This window comes from Grammomys surdaster, unplaced genomic scaffold, assembly GCF_004785775.1.
Source record: "Grammomys surdaster isolate TR1022 unplaced genomic scaffold, NIH_TR_1.0 142, whole genome shotgun sequence".
Classification (NCBI taxonomy): Eukaryota; Metazoa; Chordata; class Mammalia; order Rodentia; family Muridae; genus Grammomys; species Grammomys surdaster.
Genome location: NW_021604600.1, coordinates 3,280,156 through 3,292,661, shown reverse-complemented (window position 1 = coordinate 3,292,661; position 12,506 = coordinate 3,280,156). Strand labels below are relative to the sequence as shown.

Here is a 12,506-nt window from a genome sequence, read left to right as displayed (position 1 = left end):
ATTCATTCATTCATTCATTGTGTCTGTGGGGTAAATGTTGGGAAAGGGACAATGTGGGAGAGTGTCCCATAGCATGCCTGTGGACATAAGACGACACCTTGGAGGAGTTAGTTCTCTCCATAGTTCCACTATGTGGGTTCCTGAGATAAACTCAGGCTCAGTAGCAAGCTCCTGTACCCACTGAGCTAGCTCACCGGCCCATCTAATCATGGTCTTCAGGAAGATAGACAATAGGATGTTTTTACTTGAAATCTAGCCTGCTCTTCACAGACCATGAGGCCCGTGGAGTATCTGTGACTTTTTGTGTCTTCAAAGATTAGAAGGGTCTGTGAAGCATCCAGCTCAGGGCATCAAAGGAAGGCTTGACTTTTCTGATAACCTTGAACAGAAATGTGAAGATTTAGAGTTACTGAAGCAAAAAACCGAAAGAGAATGACTTGAAGGCTGAGGGGAGAAAATATGCAAAGAAGTGAAGGTGAGAGAGAAGAAACAGACTGGAGGGCCTTCAGCTTCTCATTATGAGAGGCAGAACCAGCCTGCCAGGGTACCGACCACAGGGGATGTTTCCAACAAGGCAGGATGGAGCCGGGGGTTAACCAAAGAGGTGGGAGGCAGACAGCGGTCCTAAAATGACACAATCCCTTTCTACTAGGGTTCCTGTCACTTCCCCTCGCTGCCTTTTTCCATCTGGTTGACCAGAATTTGGCTTAAGGCAACAGTTCCTCTAGATACTTCCTCTACCTTCTGAAAGACAAAAATGTCAGCAAGAAAAATGAAGAACTAGCCAGTATCTCAGAGTTTACTGGCCTGGGACCTACTGTTTGCATCATTACGAGGATCAGAGAGCATTTCAAATCAGCAAAGAGGAGATGACTTATAGCAGATGCTCTTAGGTGACCAAGGCAGTCATTCATAAAGAAAGAAAAAACATAGAGCAGGGTGGCTCATGCCTGCCACCTCAGAACAAAGGAGGTGGACACAGTTTAAGCTGAGGCAGGTTCAAGGCCAACCAGGCCTACATAGTGAGCCCTGTGTAAAAGTCAAACAAAATCTACCAGGGTCTGTGCATACAACATGGTAGATGTTTATAATCTTGGAAATGCGATGTTTTAAGGAAAGACACAAATCAATGAAAAAGGATTAATAAACAAGTTTTAATAAATCTGGGGAGATGGTTTAGTCAATAAAATTCCTGTCACAAAGCATGAGGACCTGAGTTCAGATCCTCCAAGCATTCACATAAAAAGCCAAGCATGGGACAGCGAGAGAGCTCAGGGGGCAGTGAGGTGCTTTGCTGCCGAGCCTAATGATCTGGGATCCAGATGCTGGAAGAAGACAAGTCCTTCAAGTTCTCCTCTGACCTCCACATACACGTCATGGCAAGTGCATGCACACACGCACACACTCACTCACATAAATAAGTGTAATTTTTTTTTTTTTTTTGGTTTTTCGAGACAGGGTGTCTCTGTGTAGCCCTCGCTGTCCTGGAACTCACACTGTAGACCAGGCTGGCCTCGAACTCAGAAATCTGCCTGCCTCTGCCTCCCAAGTGCTGGGATTAAAGGTGTGTGCCACCACTGCCTGGAAAGTGTAATTTTTTAAAGCCCTGTTTCTTTTTATTTTTTAATAGAGGCATACACATATAACCCCAGCACTGAGGAAAATGTAGACAGGAAGATTCCTCAAGCTTGCCGCCAGCCATTCTAGATGAAGTGAGAAGCCAGATTAGCCAATGAGAGATTGTGTCTCCGAGAACAAGGTAAAGACATCCAACGTCAACTTCCGGGCTCTCCACCCACAAGCACACACATAACATACACATGTATACACACAGAGACACATGAACACATACACACCACACATACACAAACACTCACACACTCACACACATATATATGCACAAACACAAATAAATAAATTTCCATAGTTGAGAACTTTAAGTTTCCATAGAGCAAAATGATAATAAAATCGAAAGAAGAAAAAAATTTATAATGCCCGCAACAAACTATGAGCTGATTCTTCTTAATATTAAAAGATCTTTAGCCGGGCGTTGGTGGCACACGCCTTTAATCCCAGCACTCGGAGGCAGAGGCAGGCAGATTTCTGAGTTCAAGAGTTCGAGGCCAGCCTGGTCTACAGAGTGAGTTCCAGGACAGCCAGGGTTACACAGAGAAACCCTGTCTCGGAAAAAAAAAAAAAAAGATCTTTAAGCTGGGTGTGGTAGTATACACCTTTAATCACAACACTTGAGAGGCAGAGGCAGGTAGATCTCAGTGAGTTCAAGGCCATCCTGGTCTACAAGGAAGGCAACGCTGAGAAACCCTGTGGGTGTGGGTAGGAGGTGGGGAGGATGGTGTGGGGTGGATTATTTTGGAATTAAGAAGACAAAAGACAGAAGACAACAACCCCAAAATAAACAAAGCTGGCAGGGAATCAGAGCCAACTTGTCACCAAAAAACAAAAACAAAACAACAACAACAAAAAGCCAAGTACGTCATAAACACAAGCATGCCTGACTTTATGGGGGACTTAAGAAATTTGTCTGTGTTCAAAAGCTGTAGGAGAGACTAAACAGGAAATATCAAAATAAACACCTTCACGCATTGCTGGGGTGAGCACACAATGGCATAACTTCTTTGGAAAGAAATTACTAAACAGCCTTAAATATTAGAAATGAGGAAGAAGAGAAAAACACTTCAGACCCAGGAACTCTTTGGAGAATCTGTCCTTGACACACACACGAATCAGAATCAAGGGGTAAGTCTGTTCCTTTCCCACAGGTAGAGGGAACTTTTGCTCTACCCCTGAGCTCACACATAAAATGTTACTCAGTGTTTTAAAAAGTGAGCTGGATTTTCCTGGTTTTGACATAAACAAACAAACAAACTTTCCAACATGTATTGTTGATGCAAAAACAAACAAACAAACCCTGAAACTCTGGATCGAGTCAGAGAGTAAAGAGGCCACATGGAGTGAGGGACTCTGCTGAGAACAGATTTCAAACCTTGACTAGAACTTGTCAGAGCTCATGCTTAGTGTGTACAAAGCCCTGTGTTTCACTGTAGGTACTGCAAATAAAAACACTGTACAAAGTAAGAAATAAAATTACGCCAGGCGGTAGTGGCGCACGCCTTTAATCTCAGCACTTGGGAGGCAGAGGCAGGTGGATCTCTGAGTTCGAGGCCAGCCTGGTCTACAGAGTGAGTTCCAGGACAGCCAGGGCTATACAGAGAAACCCTGTCTCGAAAAACCAAAAAAAAAAAAAGAAAGAAAGAAAGAAAGAAAGAAAGAAAGAAAGAAAGAAAGAAAGAAAGAAAGAAAGAAAGAAAGAAAGAAAGAAAGAAAGTTACACACACTAGTTAGTCACTAATAGGCATTGAGTCTGAGGTCTTCCAAAATTGTTTTGGTGCATTTACATGCTGAATGAGTTTTTAACTCTTGAGAATATTGTGTTTTTTTGAGATTGAATCTCTTTACCACATCCAGTCTGTGCTCAGATTCTTCCTCCTCCTCCTCCTCCTCCTCCTCCTCCTCCTCCTCCTCCTCCTCCTGCCCCTACCTCTGGCTCTCTAGTGATGGGGCAACAAGTGCTCACCACACTATCCTCACTCATGAACTTCATGTACTTTTCTCCTTCATCTTCCTCCCACATAAATAAACAAGCACTCTGTAAAGACAATTCTGCAGCAGATCTGAGAAACGGACCTGTCCAAGACTACTTAGGATTTCCTCTTCGCCCAAAAGTCTAAGCCCATAGGAAAATGTGGGGTGCTGGCTGAACAGCTAGAAGGGGAAGGAGAAGGAGAGTTAGAAACAGAGGGCACCAAACAAGACAAAGACCGTTCATTTGTATTTCTGCACCGACACTGCGCGTATCCTAGAGCTGAGGGATCCCCAGAGCGCTGCTACAGCGAGCAGGTTCAAGTGTGGAGGTAATTAGGGGACAGCTACTGGCTGAAATGGGTGAGGAGGAGAGAAGAACTCGGGCACGTGAAATAGGCCAGAAATACACTTGCCAGAGCTGCTGAGTAAGAATGTAACCAGATGACAAAAAGAAAGTGTTGAGTAAGAGGATGCGAGCCAGCTTCTAATCCTCTCCACTTCACCCCTTCATGGCTGAGACATTACCTCGACTATATTTCTTATTAGTTACATTTGTTCTTTGATAGTTTCACGCATGAGCCTAATGCATACTGACCACTCTCTGGTCGCCAGTTCCCATGTCCCAACACCCACCTACCTCCCTACTATCCACAACCTCTCTCTCAGGCTTGTGTCTATTCATTTTGTTTGGTGACCCACGGTATCTTTTATTCTTCTTTCATGTGTTGAATCGTAACTGCAGTTTCCCCTCCCTCCATTCCTCCCAGACCCTCTCCTGCCTTCTCTCTCCCTAAGATGAACTTCTCCTCTGTCCCCGCCCCCCAAAAAATATCATACCTTCCAGGAATATCCACTAAACACGGCCTAACAAGATACTATAAGACTGGGCACAAACCCTGACCCACTGAGATGAGTTTGGAGCCATCCTTTGAGCACAACAGGCAGACGACTAAAGGGTCCCCTGTCTCCCAGAATCTACCAATAGCTGACAGTTCCGATAGCGATAGCTCCGTGTAAGGGGTCACGCGAGCCCGGTATCAGCCAGGGCTGAAAGCCGGCCTTGTGTGGACTGGTGTAGGTAACTGACGTATGAGTTCATAGTAACAAAGTGCATGCGCAGTCTAGAGAATGGCATCTCACAGCCCTTTACCCTACATTTCCATTCCTACATACTTCCTGCCCACTCTTCTGCAGTCTTCCCTGAGCCTCAGAGGGAGCAGTATAAATGTCTTGTTTAGGACTCAGTCCTCAACCCTCACTTGTGTGGCTGAGTCATCTTTATATGGCTCTCTACACCGAGAGATACAAAGCCAGACATTTACTGATAAGAAATTATGGAGGAATTTATTTTAAAACACTTCTTTGGTATACATATAACCTTACCATTTACTAAAAATTAAAGCAAATTTGTATATCAATGGAATGGATGATCTTGTGATTTTAACTTAAAGAGCTAAATCGTGGGCTGAGGGTATGCTCAGTGGTGGGGCACTTGCCTGGCATGTGTGAGACCCCAGGTTCAGTCTCCAGTGCTATGGACCAAAAAGTAAATCTCGGCCAAGCACTTGATACTTCAGGATGTACAGTACTTTTAATATTTTTTGGTGGTTTTGTTATGTATTTGTGTGTGTGTGTGTGTGTGCACGCATGTGTGTGATATATACAGGAGACCATAGAAGCCAGAAGGCTCCATCAGATCTGGTGTACAGGCAGCTGTGAGCTCCCTAATATGGATGCTAGGAACAGGATTTGGAATTTCTGGAAAAGCAGCAGGTACTCTTAACCACTGAGTATCACTCTGGCTTCTGTGTTTTGATGTTAGAGCCATTAACACTGAGAATTCCACTTCACATACAGACTTAACACAAAATAGCAGAAATACTTTTAGGTACACTTCAAAAATTATCAGACATACATATCTATACTAATTCCAGGCCTTTGTGTAGTGATTTTTTTTCTTTTATTTTTGAGGTCATAATTACGAACTTCTCCTTTTCCTTTCTTCTCATATGCCCCTCCTGACTCTCTTTCAAATTCATGGCTTCTTTTTCATTAATTGTTGTTGCATGAACATATATATATATAATATCATTGTATATTCATAAATATGACCTGCTCAGGCTACACAGTGTTACTTGTATGTATCTGTTTTCAGAGCTCCTTATTTGATATTGGGTAATAAATTGGTGTGCCCCTCTCTTTGTCTCCCTGTCTCAGCATTCCTTGGCTGCCTGTGGTTCCTTGTGAGGGATGAGGCCCCAAGGCCACTCCCCATCCACATTGGTGTGCTTATTGTTGCTGCCCTTGTTCAGGTCATCTTTAGGCAGCCATGTTGATGAGATTTTTATGGGTGTTACTTCTGGCATTACTAGGAGAGATAGTCTCACAGTAAACTCCCTGGTCCTCTGTCTCTCGAAATCTTTCTGCCCCCTCTTCCACAAGGTTCTCTTAGGTGCAGACATTGTATCCATTATGACTGGGCTCCACACCTCTTCACATTGATTGGATGTGGTTTTCTGTAATGGTCTCCATCTGCTGCAAGAGAAGTTTTCCTGATGGAGGTAAGGAAAACTTACCTTATCTACTTATCTGTAGCTAGAAGTGCCAATATTTAGAGTTATAGTTAGGGATTATGTTGGTTTAGTAAAGTCATGGTCATGGATTCTCTTCCAAAATCCATGACTTCACTAGTCCTGAGCAGTTTGCTAAGTTTTCTGTTCCGGGCATGATTTCCCTCTTCTTACAGGAATGTTCAGTTTTGTTTTGTTCTTCGAGACAAGACAAGGTCTCTCTGTGTAGCCCTGGCTGTTGTTTTGTTCTTCGAGACAAAGTCTCCCTGTATAGCCCTGGCTGTCTTAGAACTCACTCTGTAGACCAGGCTGGCCTTGAACTCAGAGACCCACCTGCCTCTGTCTCCCCAGTGCTGGGATTAAAGGCGTGCATTACCATCATTGGCCAAGGGAGTCTTAAGTACAATTAAAGAGCTGTTGGTTACCACCAACATGCAATGCCACTACTGCACCGTTAGGGTTACCGTGCCATGCTGGTTGTTATGGTTCATGAGCATCATAGATACAGTGTTGCCTCCCTCATTTGGAAACTCACTGTGATGGTTTGTACATGCTCAGGGACCTCGGGAATAGCAGGATTAGAAGGTGTGGCTCTGTTGAAGCTGGTGTGTCACTGTGGATGTGGGTGATAAGACTTCTCTTTCTAGCTGCCTGAAAGTCACTATTCTGCTAGCAGCCTTCAGCTGAAGATGTAGAACTCTCAGCTCCTCCTGCACCATGCCTGCCTGGATGCTGCCATGTTCCTACCTTGATGATAATGGACTGAATCTCTGATTCTGTAAGCCAGCCCCAATTAAATACTGTCCTTATAAGAGTTGCTTTGGTCATGGTGTCTGCTCACAGCAGTAAAACCCTAACTAAGACAGTCACATGGCCCCTTCTGTTGCCCAAAGATGCTATAAAAGCTACCCCTCAGGAAGGAGGAGACATTCAGATCAGTTCCAGCTCAAGGAGTCTCTGGGCCCTGTTTCTAACATGCATGGTGTCTTCAGCAATAAAGACTTACCTTCTACCTCTTGGGGTATGGGCAATCAAGAAAAGTAGCAATAGCCTGCATGTTTTGGGAATCTCTTGAACAACTGTCACCAACAACTCAAAAGAGTTTCTCTCGCCTGGTGTCAGAGTTTTTGTTAGGTAATCTTTGGCTCTTGCAGGGAGCACTAGCAGCCCTGTAAGAGAATTTCATTTAAATTGCATATGTATATTTATCTATACACAGACTTTCATGTTAGTTTTTTAGATAAATAGTTAATAGCATGATTCTTTATGACTGTTTAATGTTTTGTTGTTGTTGTTTTGTTTCTTTTTTTTTTTTTAATCAAACTCAGGTCATCAACTCAAAACAACTCATAAAAAGCAAGTGTTTTAGCACAATGCAATCCAAATGTATGCAGATTTGTCCCTTGCTGAGGAAATGACAGTAGGAAAATACCTCTTTGTTTTGTGTAATTGAGTCACTGTGTTTTTATAAGAACAGAAAACTGGGTATTTACAGCAGAAATTTCTGCAGATCATTGCACCCATCTCATTCACTGGCTCTAGGTGGCCTGAGGACACAGGCAGTGTGAAGTGGCATGGGGTGTGCTCAGAATCAAGGCTGCAGCAAAGTCTCGAGATGGCATTGCCAGAGGCACCTCCATTCCCTACATGTATAACTTTGGACTGATTTTTGGTCAACGCACATTCAGAAATCACTCACTGTTGCCAAATTGTTCTCGAGGCCCCCACACTCTGTTAAATGATGGGTAGTTTAAGGAACTGTGACGCAAAGGATACTGGGAAGGCGGCTCTCAGGAAAGGAAATACAAACAGCTTATAAACACCAGAGAAAACGCTCCATCCCACACACAATTAAGGCAATGTAAATTAAAACTATAATGAGGTACTATTTTCTCCTACCAGACTGGCAAGCACACAGCGGATGCTCAGGTAGGCTGTGAGCAACTACTTGTACATCAGAAAACAGCACCTCCCACTAGTCAGGTGTGTATCCTGCCCAGCAACTGGCCCATCTGAACCTCGGACCCATTTGCTGTGCAGCCTGAACCTTTGCAAACAGGTTAGCATTCCTGTACAAGATATATACAATAGGCCTGCACCTCGTTGCCTGCCCTTAGCCAGTTGAAAGCATGTTGTCTCCATCACTATGTAGTGAGGCCTCTGCCTCACCACCCTCCTCTCCCTTATCCCGACATCAATTTTACTGGGTCTTAGTACTAGTTAACGACTATAGCCAGATAGGAAATGTTTGCTGAGAATTTGCACACAGTCAGCCCTTTTCTGGCTTCTGTGTAGCCCAGGCTGGACTTAAGCTCCTGATCCTCCTACCTCAGCTGCCTAAGTGCTAGGAAGACAGGTGTGCACCACCACGCCCACACCCCACACACTTTGTTATTTTTCATTTTTTAAATTTGCCTATATGGCTTTTCCGGTGGCGGCGCCGCGCAGTGAGCACCTCGTGTTCGTCCTTGTTAGCAATGCCGTCCAAGGGGCCGCTGCAGTCCGTGCAGGTCTTCGGACGCAAGAAGACAGCCACAGCTGTGGCCCACTGCAAACGAGGAAACGGGCTCATCAAGGTGAACGGACGTCCCCTGGAGATGATCGAGCCCCGCACCCTGCAGTACAAGTTGCTGGAGCCTGTTCTGCTTCTGGGCAAGGAGCGGTTTGCTGGTGTGGATATCCGGGTTCGCGTGAAGGGTGGTGGTCATGTGGCCCAGATTTATGCTATCCGACAGTCCATCTCAAAAGCCCTGGTGGCTTATTACCAGAAATATGTGGATGAAGCCTCTAAGAAGGAGATCAAAGACATCCTCATCCAGTACGATCGGACCCTGCTTGTAGCTGACCCTCGTCGCTGCGAATCCAAAAAGTTTGGAGGTCCTGGTGCCCGTGCCCGATACCAGAAATCCTACCGATAAGCCCGTCTCAAGGATCAGGGTTTACCTTTGTAATAAACATCCTAGGATTTTAATGTTAAACAAAAAAAATAAAAATAAAAAATAAATTTGCCTATATGACTTAAAGTGATGCATTTAATACTTCTTTATCCACAGAAATCATAATTCATACTAGTTCTGATTTTTTTTTAATTTGGTGGTTTTTGCAAGTCACAGAAACTAACTCCAACTAGCCTAAAGAGTGGGTGTTGGAATAATTATGGGGTTCAGTAAAAAATCCAAAGGGGCTGAATGACTGTGAATCTGCACAAAGGCAGCACCAGAAGGGGCTCATGTACTCCTTCCAGTTTATGTTTTCTGCCCCTCCTGTCAAAACCCTGAGGTCCGCTACGGTCAAGGATGTAAGGCACTGACCTGTCTGCTGTTGAACAATCGTAGGAAAACATAGGTTTCTGGACATAGGTTTCTCTGAATGTACCCCTATGATGCAAACATTGATTGTTTTCCATCAGAATACTCCTGAATTGAGAATGGATTCAAGGTCTGATTGAAGGAAAGGCAGATGGCCTGTCGCTGATATTCTCCATGACAGAGTGTGGGGAACTGGAGACCAGACTGCCTTAGCTCTGAGGGGCTAGTTCTCTTTTCCCCAAGCAATAGGGAAGTCTCTTTGCCTCTCTCCTCCCCCTAGGCGGGGAATGGTGGTGGCAGTGGTGGTGGTGGTGTTTGAGGGATAAGTGGGATGTAGGTAGAGAGGAGGTGGAGATGTTTGGGGGAGGGATGGAGTCGGGTGATAGTGGTGTTTGAGAGTGTTTGGGGGTAGTGTAAGGTGGGGTGGAGATGGAGTGGAATTTGAAGGGTGGTTTTAGCTTTGGGGATTAACCTGCTGGCAGTTTATCTCGGGATTCTTTTCCTTTTTGTGCACAGAAGTCCCGCTCTGCCCCCTGGTGGAAGCCACCCGAAACTACAAGGCGAAAACGACTTCCGGGCCGCTTCTGAGGCAGTCCTTGCTTGCCCTGTTGGATCCTTTCTGGCTATTTCGGTCTGCCTTTTGCCTTAATACCTCACCTACCTCAGGCCAAGTTCCAGGCCTGCCACCTGTCCTTGACACTCTAGCACACGCACAGACTTCTGAGGGTTGCTTTAAGGGCCACAAACAGAATCGCTTTAAAAACAAAGACGGGGTTGTATGTAGGGTTGGCTTAGTGGTTAAGAACATGTATGGCTCTTCCGGAGGACATGAGCTCAGGTCCATGTCAGGTGGCTCACAACCACTTGACTCTAGCTCCACGGTAACTGGCACCTCTAGCCTCTGACAGCATCTGCACTCATGCACACACATAATTTAAAATAGATAAAAACTTTAAAACTACCAAAGTATAATCTTTCAGCTCTGAAAGGAAGCTGTCTGAAGCACTGAAAGGGCCATATTCCTTCCAATGCCCGTAGAACCTGTGGAGGAAACCTTCCTTTCCTCTTTGTAGCTTCAAAATATCTAAGCAATCTTCTCTTGGTCATGAATGTATTGCTCCAGTCCCCTGCCTTCTCTCTGTATCTCTTTATCCCTCTCTGCCTGTCTCTGTGTCTGCAATTCTTGTTTTCTAAGTAGTGCAATGCCCCTATTGAATAAGGATCCACCTACTCATGAGACATCATCTAAAGGCTGGAATTAGAAAGTAAAAGTGCGCCAGACAGTGGTGGTGCAGGCCTTAAATCCCAGCACTTGGGAGGCAGAGGCAGGCGGATTTCTGAGTCAAGGCCAGCCTGGTCTACAGAGTGAGGTCCAAGACAGCCAGGGCTACACAGAGAAACCCTGTCTCGAAAAAACAAAAAGAAAAAAGAAAGTCAACGTGCACTAAGATGAAAAGTATCATACTTGGTTTATATCAGTGACCTTGAATAAGAATGGTGGCACACGCCTTTAATCCCAGCACTTGGGAGGCAGAGGCAGGCGGATTTCTGAGTTCGAGGCCAGCCTGGTCTACAGAGTGAGTTCCAGGACAGCCAGGACTATACAGAGAAACCCTGTCTCGAAAAAAACAAAAACAAAACAAAAAACAACAACAACAAAAAAAGGAATGTCCACCATAGGTTCCTGATTTGAACATCTGTTCCCCAGCTTTGTGAGAATATGGAATCTTTAGGAAATGTGGCCTAGCCCTCTCTCTGCTTCCTGATCCTCAGAAATATGAACTGCTTCCTCTTCGTGTTCCCATGGCAACTACGCCTTCCCATTACGATGGTCTGAAATTCTAAAATCATAAGCCAAAATAAACATTTCCTCCATTTAGCTAAGCTGCATAGCATGGTATAGCTGTTTGCTAATAACACACCTTATGAGCCATAACTACACCAGTTTTGTAAAGCTCCTCCACTTTGGTTACGGTGACAATTCCTGAAACTACAATAATTTGGTTTTCAAAACTAAAGTAACTTCTTTTTCTAGGTATTCTTCCCTCTCTCTCCTCATTGGCTGATTCAGAGATAGCCTGACTGCAAGTCAATACTATGTACCACTCTTCAATTAACGTAGAAGAAACTCAAAGCAATAGATTCAATCTAGTAAATGATTTACTAACAGATTAGCCTAGAAGACATTAAATCACACGTTCATTCATTAATGTTGTCATGTGACATGCTTGAAAGACAAGGATTAAAACCAGCATGTAATCCTCAAATATCTGAATAAAGAATTTAGCTAGAGTGTTCCTTGTGTCCCAAGTGTGTCAATCAAGTTGGTAAAAACAAACCAGACACAGCCAGTGCTTGTTGCGACGAAATGACAACCTCTTTTACAGGTGCCTCCTAGGAGGTTGGCAGTGTTGAGATGAAGCAGAGCACCTCTCTCCCCGACACCTTAGAAACTCGCTATAGCGGACAGTGAAAGTAAGCTGTGCACTTTCTGTGAGAAGCCATGGCCACAGACATAGCTGCCGACGCTCTGGGTGAAGGTAGCATGGTCGTGTGGTCCATATCCGCAGTGGGACCTACACACAAGGTTTTCCCATCAAGCAAGGTGTTTGACAGTAGGGGGCGTCTGCTGCTGAGTCAGGGGCATTCTTGTTATAGACCGAGGGGAACCGGAGGGAGAAACACAGAAGTCTGTCTGAGGATGCATTGTGAGTGCCAATCTGAGTGTTCTCAACTTGGTTATTCTATAAAAAGAGATGGGGGGTGGCTATTCCTGGACTGACAGATACTATTGTGCCTTGGCAATTGGTGCTGAAAAGAGCTAGCAGAGTCTGAAAGTCTTTCAATGTCTCTGAGAAGATGATGTCTGCCAGTATGTTGTTAGAAAGCCCTTAAAGAAGATAAAGCCCGGGACCAAAGTACCCGATATTCAGCATGGTGTCACTCCATGCGTCCTGCAACACAAATGCCAAGGCATTGCCCCAAAGAAATGACACACTACCAAAAATGAGGAGGAGGTGACAGA

The 12,506-nt window shown here is 44.6% G+C and overlaps 1 protein-coding gene across 1 annotated transcript; it reads left to right on the top strand.

The window, feature by feature from the left end:
* The first annotated feature begins 8,601 nt into the window (after window positions 1-8,601).
* LOC114618494 (40S ribosomal protein S16) lies at window positions 8,602-9,151 on the top strand. The gene has a single exon (XM_028764265.1). It carries the CDS (start codon window positions 8,651-8,653, stop codon window positions 9,089-9,091), a length of 441 nt encoding a protein of 146 aa, XP_028620098.1. The 5' UTR covers window positions 8,602-8,650; the 3' UTR covers window positions 9,092-9,151.
* Window positions 9,152-12,506: the final 3,355 nt, after the last annotated feature.

Coding starts and splice junctions, on each gene's coding strand:
- LOC114618494 (XM_028764265.1), top strand. CDS start 8,651: ATGCCGTCCAAGGGGCCGCTGCAGTCCGTGCAGGTCTTCGGACGCAAG.